Raw genomic sequence first — 12,141 nt, 5'->3', positions numbered from 1 at the left:
TTTCAGTTTTGCACGAATGCTGCCATCAATCCACGGTTTCTGGTTGGGGAAGGTTTTAATAGTTGCTGTGGTTACAACATCACTGATGGACTTGCTAATAAACTCGCTCACCGAATCAGCGTATTCATCAATGTTATTGTCCGATGCTATGCGCAACATATCCCAGTCCACGTGATCAATGCAATCTTGAAGCTTAGAATCAGATTGGTCGGACCAGCGTTGAACAGACCTGAGCACGGGCGTTTCCTGTTTTAGTTTCTGTCTACAGGATGGGAGCAACAAAATGGAGTCGTGGTCACTTTTTCCCGAAAGGAGGGCGGGGCAGGGCTTTGTATGCGTCACGGAAGTCAGAGTAACAATGGTCCAGAATTTTTTCTGCCCGGGTAGCGCATTCGATATGCTGATAAAATTTAGGGAGTCTTGTTTTCAGATTAGCCTTGTGGCAAGATAGTATTATTAGGGGAAAAGGGATCAAATCACAATAACCAAATCCACAACAAGTTCTGTGTTACTCTAAGTCTGTATTAACTTTTTTTTCACAACCTTCTCGCGACTTGAACTTCTCTGTAATGTCACACTCCAGGGGGACGTGACCTTTGACCCCCCCAAGACTGTCCCCCAGAGTTCCAATGACCTCTGGCAAGTTCACTATAGTACACCACTCCAGAGGGTCATATTTCAAGGTACACTATATATACAAATGTTTGTGGACACGCCTTCAAATTAGTGGATTTCGCTATTTCAGCCACACATTGCTGTCAGGTGTATAACATCGAGCTCACAGCCACACAATCTCCATAGACAAACATTGGCAGTAGAATGGCCTTACTGAAGAGCTCAGTGACTTTAAACGTGGCATCGTCATAGGATGCCACCTTTCCAACAAGTGAGTTCGTGAAATGTCTGACCTGCTAGTGCTGCCCCGGGCAACTGTAAGTGCTGTTATTTTGAAGTGGAAACGTCTTGGAGCAACAGCGGCTCAGCCGCTAAGTGGTAGGCCACACAAGCTCAAAGAACGGGACCGCCGAGTGCTGTAAAAATTGTCTGTCCTAGGTTGTAACACTCACTACCGAGTTCCAAACTGCCTCCGGAATTAACGTCAGCACAAGAACTGTTTGTCGGGAGCTTCTTGAAATGGGATTCCATGGCTGAGCAGCCACACACAAAACTAAGACCACCATGTGCAATGCCACGTGTCGGCTGGAGTGATGTAAAGCTCGCTGCCATTGAACTCTGGAGCAGTGGAAACGTGTTCTTTGGAGTGATGATTCAAGCTTCTGGCAGTTCGAAGGACGAATCTGGGTTTGGCGGATGCCAGAAGAACGCTACCTACCCCAATGCATACTGCCAACTGTAAAGTTTGGTGGAGGAGGAATAATGGCCCGGGGCTTTTTCATGGTTCGGACTAGGCCCCTTAGTTTCAGTGAAGGGAAATATTAAGGCTACAGCATTCTAGACGATTCTTTGCTCCCAACTTTGTTTGGGGAAGGCCCTTTCCTGTTTCAGCATGACAAGGTCCTTACAGAAATGGCTTGTCGAGATCGGTGTAGAAGAACTTGATTGAAATGCACAGAGCCCTGACCTCAACCCCATCGAACACCTTTGGGATGAATTGGAACACCGACTGCGAATAGAGTGCAGAGGCAGCCACATCCTCTGACAGGAGAGTGGAGACCGGTATAGACCAATGATTTATATATACACTAGATGACTGATAGGGGCACTGTGTTAAAGCCACCATGCCTCCATCTTGGCACTCCTCCCCTTTAACTAGGCCACACAGGAACATTCAATGTTGTCTTGGTAAGAAACTCCTGTGTATATTTTGCCTTGTGATTTAGGTTATTGTCATGCTGAAAGGTGAATTTGTCTCCAAGTGTCTGTTGGAGAGCAAACTGAACCAGGTTTTCCTCTCTGATTTTGCCTGTGCTTAGCTCTATTCCATTTATTTTCATCCTAAAAAAACTCCAAAGTCCTTGCTAATGACAAGCATACCCATAACATGATGCAGCCACCACCATGCTTGAAAATCTAAATAATGGTATTCAGTGATGTGTTGTGTTTGGCCCAAACATAATGCTTTGTATTCAGGACATAAAGTTAATTTCTTTGCAACATTTTTTTCAGTTTTACTTTACTGCCTTATTGCAAATAGGATGCATGTTTTGGAATATATTTATTCTGTACAAGCTTCCTTCTTTTCACTCTGTCATTTAGGTTGATATTGTGGAGTAACTACAATGTGGTTGATCCATCCTCAGTTTTCTCCTATCACAGCCATTAAACTCTAACTGTTTTAAAGTCACCATTGGCCTCATGGTGAAATCCCTAAGCGGTTTCCTTCCTCTCCGGTAACTGAGTTAGGAAGGAACGCCTGTATCTTTGTGATGACTGGGTGTATTGATACACCATCCAAAGTGTAATTAATAACTTCACCATGCTCAAAGGTAGATTCAATGTCTGCTTTTTTAATTTTTACCAATAGGTGCCCTTCTTTGAGAGGCATTGGAAAACCTCCCTGGTCTTTGTGGTTGAAAACCTCCCTGGTCTTTGTGGTTGAAAACCTCCCTGGTCTTTGTGGTTGAAAACCTCCCTGGTCTTTGTGGTTGAAAACATCCCTGGTCTTTGTGGTTGAAAACATCCCTGGTCTTTGTGGTTGAAAACCTCCCTGGTCTTTGTGGTTGAAAACCTCCCTGGTCTTTGTGGTTGAAAACCTCCCTGGTCTTTGTGGTTGAAAACCTCCCTGATTTTTGTGGTTGAAAACCTCCCTGATTTTTGTGGTTGAAAACCTCCTTGGTCTTTGTGGTTGAATCTGTGTTTAAAATTCACTCCTCGACTGAGGGACCTTACAGATATTTGTATGTGTGGGGCACAGAGATGATGTAGTCATTCAAAAATCATGTTAAACACTATTATTGCACACAGAATGAGTCCATGCACCTCATTATGTGATTTGTTACACAAATGTTGTATCAGCAATCCAGGGTTTATATACATCATCGGTATAGACTCAGCAACGCAGCACCTCAGAGCCCTCTGGTGACAGAGACTGGATTTTAAACTCCAAACACACAGTACAACGGTTTGTTGTTACATTCCTGTTTAATTAGGAGAGCTGATTATTCTAGTCTCTTTGAAAGTTGTTTTAATTATCTCAACTAAAAATAGCTCTGCTATTCTTTTTAAAAGCAGCAACTATGCAGTTATCCAGGTCACTTACTTCTAGAACAACTCCAGTGATTTTTTAGAATGTTTCTACAGCTAGGTATTGAGGAGTCTGATGCCAAAAAGTGTCTTTCTGAGCATTTAAACAAATATATTAATATATATTTATTTACCTAATTCCCACCAATGCAACTACTATAAAATACATATAGTAGACTGTACACAGAAAGAGAGATGCCAGATATCCAATTTATATTTAAACACACCCTTTCCTAATACCCAATTAAGAAAAAAAATTAAAATCCTCCTCCCACCTGTGACTAAGGGGTCAAGGGTCACAGATCCATCATGACCTCCCATGATGTCCCTTTTCTGTCTGTGTTCTCAGGGGATTGCTGGTGGTCTGGTGGCGCTCCACCATACCCAGGATGCTCTCTGCCATCCCTCTGACGTTGCTGTGGGTGTCAAGGTCAAAGGACAAGGTCTTCAGGAGTTCCACTGCCCCCTCCACCTGGAGCATATGGCAGTACTGCACACCTGGAATGAAATATAATCACACATTATATACAATGCATTTAAAGCACCTCAATAATATAGACCAACTAGTGAGAGAACACCTCCTCAGGCCACAAACATTCTATGTGATCAAAGGACTATGCATGTGCCTACAGCCCAGTATCTTACAGCTATCTTCAAGTTATTGAAATAGTTCCCCAAATGATACCATGTACTGTAAATGACACACACACACACACCCTCACCATTCTGAGTGCAGACGAGACGCATAGCCCAGACAGCCCATAGCTGCACTCCAGCAGGCTGAGAGGTCTGAAGCAGGGAGAAGAATGGCCGGAACGACCTGAGGGAGGAAGGGAAATAAGTAAGGAGGAAGGAAGAGAAAGAGAGATGAACAGAGAGAGATGAACAGTGAGAGAGAGAGATTAACAGAGGGATTAACAGAAAGAGAGAGAGAGAGAGGAACAGAGAGAGAGAGGAACAGAGAGAGAGAGGAACAGAGAGAGAGAGGAACAGAGAGAGAAAGGAACAGAGAGAGGAACAGAGAGAGGAACAGAGAGAGAGAGAGAGATTAACAGAGAGAGAGAGAGAGAGAGAGAGAGAGCGAGAGAGAGAGGAACAGAGAGAGAGGAACAGAGAGAGGGAGAGGAAGAGAGAGAGGAACAGAGAGAGAAAGAGTAAAAGCCAAATTGGATTTATACCAAAACATCGCACGACTGATCATATTTACACCCTACACACCCTGATAAACATGTCCACCAAAATAATACCAAAATATACGCTTGCTTTATCGACTTCAAAAAGTATTTGATTATATTTGGCATTACAGGACTGTTCTACAAAGTCATTGAAAGTGGTGTAGGGGGTAAAACATATGACATAATTAAATCAATGTATACTGGCAATACGTGCAGCATTAAAATTGGCAAGAAAATAACAGAATTCTTTAACCGGGGTGGGGCCTTCGCCAGGGTTGCAATCTGAGCCCTGTACTCTTCAATATTTACATTAAAAAAAAAAAAATCCTCAGCCCCTGGTGTTAGTCTCCACAATTCAGAGGTTAAATGCCTACTCTTCGCAGAGGACCTATGCCTGCTGTCACCCACAGCACATGGCCTACAGCAGAGCCTGGACCTGCTAGAGCAGTACTGCCAGACCTGGGCCCTGGCAGTAAACCCCAAAAAGATGAAAATAATGATTTTCCAGAGAAGATCCAGATCTCAGGGAATTAGACCAAAGTTCTCAATTGGTACACAATATATAGAGTACTGCACACAATACAATTACTTAGGTTTAAAAATCAGCTCAACTGGACACCTTAATGAGGCAGTGAATGAACTGAGAGAGAAAGCATGCAGGGCATTCTACGCCATTAAAAAACAAATTCAAATTGAAATTCCTATTAAAATTTGGCTAAAACTAATTGAATGTGTCATTGAACCAATTGCACTTTATGGCAGCGAGGTGTGGGGTCCACTTGCAAAACAAGATTTCACCAAATGGGACAAACACCCCATTGAAACCCTGCATGCAGAGTTCTGTAAGATTCTCCTACATGTCCAGAGGAAAACTACAAACAATGCATGCAGGGCAGAATTAGGCCAATATCCACTAATAATAAAAACTCAAAAAATAGCAAATAAGTTTTGGAAATCTAAAATACAGTGACCTTCTCTCATATCATTACTAAGCCTTGCAATGCCAAGAGCCGAGCAAAGAAAAGAGTCCCCTCATCCAGCTGGTACTGGGGCTGAGTTCACAAACCTGTTCTACTAACACACTGAAACCTCAGGACCAGAACATCCAATCAATCAGAATAAACCAAATTACAACACAGTCAAAACAAAACTACATTGCTTATTGGGAAACACAAGCACAAAGCAAAATGCAGTGCTATCTGGCCCTAAATCGACAGTACACCGTGGCTAACTATTTGACCATGGTTACTGATCAAAACCGTAGAAAAACCTTGACAAAGTACAGGCTCAGTGAGCACAACCTTGCCATTGAGAAGGGTAGACACAGGAAAACCTGGCTCCCTGTAGAGGAAAGGCTGTGCAACCACTGCACCACAGCAGAACCTGAGACAGAGCTGCATTTCCTGACAAAATGTAAAAAATATAAAACAATTAGAGAGTGTAATTTCCTCACATTTGAAACCCTTATTCAGGGTTTCAAATACCTCTCTGATGAGGATAGGCTACCCGTCCTGTTGGGGGAGGACACAGAGAGCTGTGGGTTGGCAGCGCACTACATTGCTGCCTGCCATAAGATGAGGGACAGTGTCTGACAGACCAATCAACCTGCACATGTCCTCTACTGTATGCTTATTGTTATTGTTCAATGTATGGTTATTTTGACCCTTGGTTACTGTTGTTACTGTTGTCCCATTGACAATTTTGATTCTTATTATCTTAATATTGTAAATATCCAAGGTAAGCTTTGGCAATATGTACATTGTTACGTCATGCCAATAAAGCAAATTGAATTGAGAGAGAGGAACAGAGAGAGAGAGAGAGGAACAGAGAGAGAGAGAGAGGAACAGAGAGAGAGAGAGAAAGGAAGAGAGAGAGAGAGAGAGAGAGGGGAACAGAGAGAGAAAGAGAGAGGGGACCAGAGAGAGATGAAGACGCTGATCAGATATATGATATATATGGCTTCTCTGAGTAGCTCAGACAGACAGACAGGCAGTCAGTCTTACCTGTAGGACACCATCTCACGCTCAGGGAGGGCCCAGGTCAGTATGGCAGCATGCTGTAGAAAGTAAAGACAGGTAATTGGAGTAAAGAAAACACTTAAGAGAACACAGATATGCACACACACACACACACACACACACACACACACACACTGTACCAGCTGTTCCAGTATGGTTTGTCGGAGCCCCTGGTCTAGGGTCCATGCATCCTGTCTGGAGGTGAGGTGGGCCAGGATGCCCCCAGCAAAGTAGCTGACCCCCACCTCCACCTGGGGCCCCTGGAGCAGGGTCACTACATGCTCCAACATGTCCTCCTGCATCATGTCTGCCTGCAGCTCCTCCACCTCTGCTATGTTGTTCTGGACCACAGAGAGACCAGGAACCATACTCATCAAGCGACTCAGAGTAGCAGTGCTGAACTAGGAGCAGGTCCCCCTGTCCATATAATCGTATTCATTATGATCTAAAACACAAAACTGATCCTACATCAGCACTCTCACTCTGAAATGCTTTATAAATACTGGCCCTGAGTAGTGTTCAGTAGAAATGAAACAGAAGAAAACGCTCCCAAACAGAGTAAAATAGGGATGTACTATCTGATCCTATTACAAATGCTTTCAAATGTTTGGCTGTGGTGTGCCCTAATGAACCCAGGCGCAGGGTGGAGGGAGACAGAACACCATGGAACATCAACAGATATATGCTTCCAGTTTTTATCATGTGGTTGTGTCTGTCCCTTGTTTATCTTTACTGGCTCAAACAAAACAGAAGTTGTTTTGATTACAGAAACATGCATTTTCTCTGTGCAATTATGACTTGAGCATACAACCCAAAGGGTAACACATGTAAATAATATGCACAATGATAATGTAGAAAATCAGAGCACTGACATACACAAACAAACAACTGCAACATGTTGAAACAGAAAGACCTACCAGAAGACCTAGAACTTTCTGCTGTATAGAAGATTCAGAAGAGTAAGTCTGCAAGGCAAGAGGGAGAGGACAATTCATTGAATGCTTCCACTATTTCAACTATAAATGTGTGTGTGTGTGCTTCTCCTACCTCCAGCACCTCCTCGTACAGCTCCAGGCCCTGACACTGGATGAAGTGTCGCGAGGCAGTGGGTGTCTCATCAGTCAGGTTCCACAGAGCACTCAGGGCAAACTTCAGAGTGGAGTCCACTACTCCTGCCATGGCTTTCTGTTGCACTATACCCAGCAGCTGCTGTTAGAGGTAAGACGGAGAGAAAGAGATGGAGAGAGAGAGAGAGAGAGAGAGAGAGAGAGAGAGAGAGAGAGAGAGGCGAGGTGGAGAGAGAGGAGGGTGAGAGAGAGGAGGAGAGATAGAGGTGAGGGTGAAGAGAGGAATAGAGAGAGAGGAGTCAGGGGGAGAGAGAGCGAGAGAAGGAGAAGGAGAGAGGAGGAGAGATAGAGGTGAGGGAGAGAGGAAGAGGGGTCAGGGAAGGGGAGAGAGAGAGGAGAGAGAGGTGAGGTGAGGTGAAGGGGGGAGGGAGAGAAAGGGTGAGATGAGGTTAGGGGGGAAGAGGATGAGATGAGGTTAGGGGGGAGAGGGTGAGGTGAGGGGAGGAAGAGGGTAAGATGAGGTGGGGGGAGGATGAAATGAGGTGGGGGAAGAGGGTGAGATGAGGTGAGGGGGGAGAGTGAGATGAGGTGGGGGAGAGGGTGAGGTGAGGGGGAAGGGGGTGAGATCAGGTGAGGGGGGTGAGATGAGGTGGGGGAGAGGGTGAGGTGAGGGGGGAAGGGGGTGAGATGAGGAGAGGAAGAGTGTAAGATGAGGTGGGGGTGAGGGTGAAATGAGGTGGGGGGTGGGTGAGATGAGGGAGGGGGGTGAGATGAGGTGAGGGGGGGAGATGAGGTGAGGGGGGAAGGAAAAGAGAAGGTGCGGGGAGAGAGAAAAAGGTGAGGGGGTGAGAGATGAAGAGAGAGATAAAGGTGAGGGGGAGAGGGGAGAGATAAAGGTGAGGGGGAGAGAGATGAAGAGAGAGATAAAGGTGAGGGGGAGAGGGGAGAGATAAAGGTGAGGGGGAGAGAGATGAAGAGAGAGATAAAGGTGAGGGGGAGAGCGATGAAGAGAGAGATAAAGGTGAGGGGGAGAGCGATAAAGGTGAGGGGGAGAGGGGAGAGATAAAGGTGAGGGGAGAGGGAGAGAGATAAAGGTGAGGGGAGAGATAAAGATGAGGGGGAGAGGGGGAGAGATAAAGGTGAGGTGAGGGGTAGAGAGATAAAGGTGAAGCAAGGGAGAGAGGAAAATGGAGGGATACGGATTTCTTACCTTCATAATAAATATATCAGCCCCCAGCTGTGTGGTCTGCTCTGTGGACAGCTGCAGACAGACAAACGGTTTCAACAAATGATCTTAGCAACATAAGCCACGGCCAACTGCCCATGGAGTCCAGTACATCAACCCTATTCCCAGTCAAAAATTCAGGTCCATGGGGGGTATGGGGTGAACTACTTTGCCAACTTGTATGGAGATGTTAAGGTTGAGGAAATAATGCATTTAAAAAAGGGTGGGGACCTACTTTGGCCACTAGTATGGAGATGACGGCCACAGCCATCCTCTGCAGGGTCCGGTCCACGTGACCGCTGAGCCAGTTCATCACCAGCTTGGCTGCTTTGAACCTGACAGGGACACAGCAGTGAGATCCTATAACACCTAGGACTTAACCCTAACTTAAGATCTGTACACATAACTCAAGGTTTCAATTTAATTGATTTAGATTGATTTCAATTCACCAGGCTATGGACAGACTGACCTGTCAAAAGGGACGTCCTGAAGGATGGTGTCACTGCAGAGCACCAGCAGGCAGTTCTTCTGTAACTGGAAAGGGGGAAGCACAGGCTGTGGTTATAATAATTCTTTATTGTGTCCCTTTCAGGAAACTCATCAGCAAAACATCACCACATAATGCATAAATAAATAAATATACTGAACAAAAAATATAAACGCAACATGCAACAAAGTTACAGTTCATATAAGGAAATCAGTCAATTGAAATAAATAAATTAGGCCCTAATCTATGGATTTCACATGACTGGGCAGGGGTGCAGCCATGGGTGGGCATAGGCCCACCCACTTGGCAGCCAGGTCCACCCACTGGGGAACCAGGCCCAGCCAATCAGAATGAGTTTTTCCTCACAAAAGGGCTTTATTACAGACAGAATACTAAAACTCACAAGTTGAGAAACAGGTGAAATCACATATGATTCTATATCTCTCATCCCCTTTGAATGAGCGCAACCAAACAAAACTAATCTCCAAAATATCAAAACGTGCAGTCAAAATAAATTGTGAGCTTGGGCTACACACTGGCTAAATGCAAAACACAAAACTTATCGACTGCCCACCCTTGAAAGACAATCAGCAACCATGTTGTCCTTACCACGGACATATCCGATCTCAAGTGGAAACTCCTGCAATATCTGTAGTAATTTTCCTCTGGTGATTTTCCTGAGTGGAATAGCCTCAGGGAAACGAGAGACAGCGCACATAATGGTTAACAGAAACTCTTTGGTTTGGACAAAGGACCAACACAATCCACCAGAAACTCTTTGGTTTGGGCAAAGGACCAACACAATCCACCAGAAACTCTTTGGTTTGGACAAAGGACCAACACAATCCACCAGAACCCTGCTGAAAGGTTAGTCAAAAGCAGGAATAGGCTGCAAAGTGGCAACTGGCACAGCTTGGTTTGGTTCACCCATGTGTTGGCAAACATAACAGGATTTATAGTAAGACACACCATTTTGTTTCAGACCAGGCTAGAAGAAGTTACACAAGATACAGTCAAAGCGTAATTGGAACTACAATTTGAGATACACTGGGCCAATCGTCTTGCCCAGAAGTGATGCGAGAATGCCATGTCCTCATTAGAACACCATCTCTGTCAAAGTAACCCACGCAAACTTCATAAAACTCCACCTCTGGACACATCTCAGCAAAAAGAGGGGAGAGTTAAACATCTTTAACCTGTTGGGGATAGGGGGCAGTATTTGCACGGCCGGATAAAAAAAGTACCCGATTAAATCTGGTTACTACTCCTGCCCAGTAACTAGAATATGCATATAATTAGTAGATTTGGATAGAAAACACTCTAAAGTTTCCTAAACCGTTTGAATGGTGTCTGTGTGTATAACAGACCTCATATGGCAGTCAAAACCCTGAGACAAATCCTAACAGGAAGTGGAAATCTGATGTGTGGAATCACTTTCAAGCTTTGCCATTGAAACACACAGGGACTTATTAATCATTTAGCACTTCCTAAGGCTTCCACTAGATGTCAACAGTCTTTACAAAGTGGTTTGAGTCTTCTATGGTAGAAACTGACCCAAAGAGAGGCTTGGGAAGTTGGTCACAGAGGGCGAGCCATTACTACTATGACGCGGGCGCCCATGGGAACCCTTTTGTTCCAAAACGTTTAGTAAGACAATGCAATCGTCCGCCTTGAATATTATTCAAGCTCTGGTTGAAAAAGGCCCTAAAGATTTATGTTATACAACGTTTGACATGTTTGAACAAACGTAAATATATATTTTTTGCACATTCGTGACGACAAGTCCCGCCCGCTTCAGTACATTATGAGTAGCCTTCGGAACGCGCTAACAAGAAGGAACTATTGGGACATAAATTATTAACTTTTTCGAACAAAACTATATTTGTTGTGGACCTGGGATTCCTGGAAGTGCCTTCTGATGAAGATAATCAAAGGTAAGGGAATATTTACAATAGTATATTTGATTTTAGATGGTTCCAAGATGGCGCTAACATGTATCGCCTAGCCTATTTTTCTGAGCATACCACGTCGTTTATTGCAAAGTGTGATTTCCCAGTAAAGTTATTTTTAAATCTGGCAATGCGGTTGCATTCACGAGATGTTAATCTATAATTCTTTGAATGACAATATTACATTTTAACAATGTTTTCGAATAGTAATTTTGTAAATTGTAGCGCTGATCACCGGAAGCATTTGAGGGAAAATATTTTCTGAACGTCACGCGCCGATGTAAAATGCTGTTTTTATATATAAATATGAACTTTATCGAACAAAAAATGCATGTATTGTGTAACATGATGTCCTAGGAGTGTCATCTGATGAAGATTGTCAAAGGTTAGTGCTGCATTTAGCTGTGTTTTGGGTATTTGTGATGCATGCTAGTTGCTTTGAAAATGGCAGTGTGATTTTTTTTGGCAGGGTACTCTCCTAACATAATCTAATGTTTTGCTTTTGCTGTAAAGCCTTTTTGAAATCGGACAACGTGGTTCGATTCAGGAGAGGTGTATCTATAAAATGGTGCAAAATAGTCATATGTTTCAGAAATTGAAGTTATAGCATATAGAGGTATTTGTATTTCGCGTGACGCGATTCCACTGGCTGTTGACTTGGGTGGAACGCAAGCGTCCCACGTTCCCAGACAGGTTAATATGTTCCACAATCAACTGCTTCCTAAACATTGTATCAACTGTAGGGACCCTCTCTTCCTTCAGTGGTCCTACAAACTCGCTCACCTTTGGGGTTTTCAAAGGAGAGGTCAACTCAGGAGGTTTACTGAAATCAGGATCACTCATAAACGTCTCAGATAGATTGACCATTGTGGGATCGCTGACATCCTCCTCAACACTAGACTTGCTCCTGGTGATTTTCTTAGACATAGTATATGTAACCGCACATGCTGGGAACACTCTAGGGTACTTTTCTGATAACATCAGGTTCCTCTACTCTGGGTTCTTTACGATTGACA

The 12,141-nt window shown here is 44.1% G+C and overlaps 1 protein-coding gene across 1 annotated transcript in view; it reads right to left on the bottom strand.

Annotated features, from left to right (window-relative positions):
* Positions 1 to 3,083: 3,083 nt before the first annotated feature.
* LOC106569408 (protein zyg-11 homolog) overlaps positions 3,084 to 12,141 on the bottom strand; it is a 29,862-nt gene continuing 20,804 nt past the window's right edge. Inside the window, exons 6-14 of the mRNA XM_014140747.2 lie at positions 9,159 to 9,223; positions 8,925 to 9,024; positions 8,675 to 8,725; positions 7,445 to 7,606; positions 7,315 to 7,362; positions 6,538 to 6,738; positions 6,383 to 6,435; positions 3,927 to 4,024; positions 3,084 to 3,702 (exon numbers count right to left, since the gene is read on the bottom strand). Of these exons, the coding sequence (XP_013996222.2) occupies positions 3,512 to 3,702; positions 3,927 to 4,024; positions 6,383 to 6,435; positions 6,538 to 6,738; positions 7,315 to 7,362; positions 7,445 to 7,606; positions 8,675 to 8,725; positions 8,925 to 9,024; positions 9,159 to 9,223 (969 nt within the window). The 3' untranslated portion in view covers positions 3,084 to 3,511. The remainder of the gene's footprint in view (positions 3,703 to 3,926; positions 4,025 to 6,382; positions 6,436 to 6,537; positions 6,739 to 7,314; positions 7,363 to 7,444; positions 7,607 to 8,674; positions 8,726 to 8,924; positions 9,025 to 9,158; positions 9,224 to 12,141) is intronic.

Source organism: Salmo salar, chromosome ssa14 (assembly GCF_905237065.1).
Source record: "Salmo salar chromosome ssa14, Ssal_v3.1, whole genome shotgun sequence".
In the NCBI taxonomy this organism is placed as follows: domain Eukaryota; kingdom Metazoa; phylum Chordata; class Actinopteri; order Salmoniformes; family Salmonidae; genus Salmo; species Salmo salar.
This window is presented reverse-complemented; position numbering and strand designations above follow the sequence as displayed.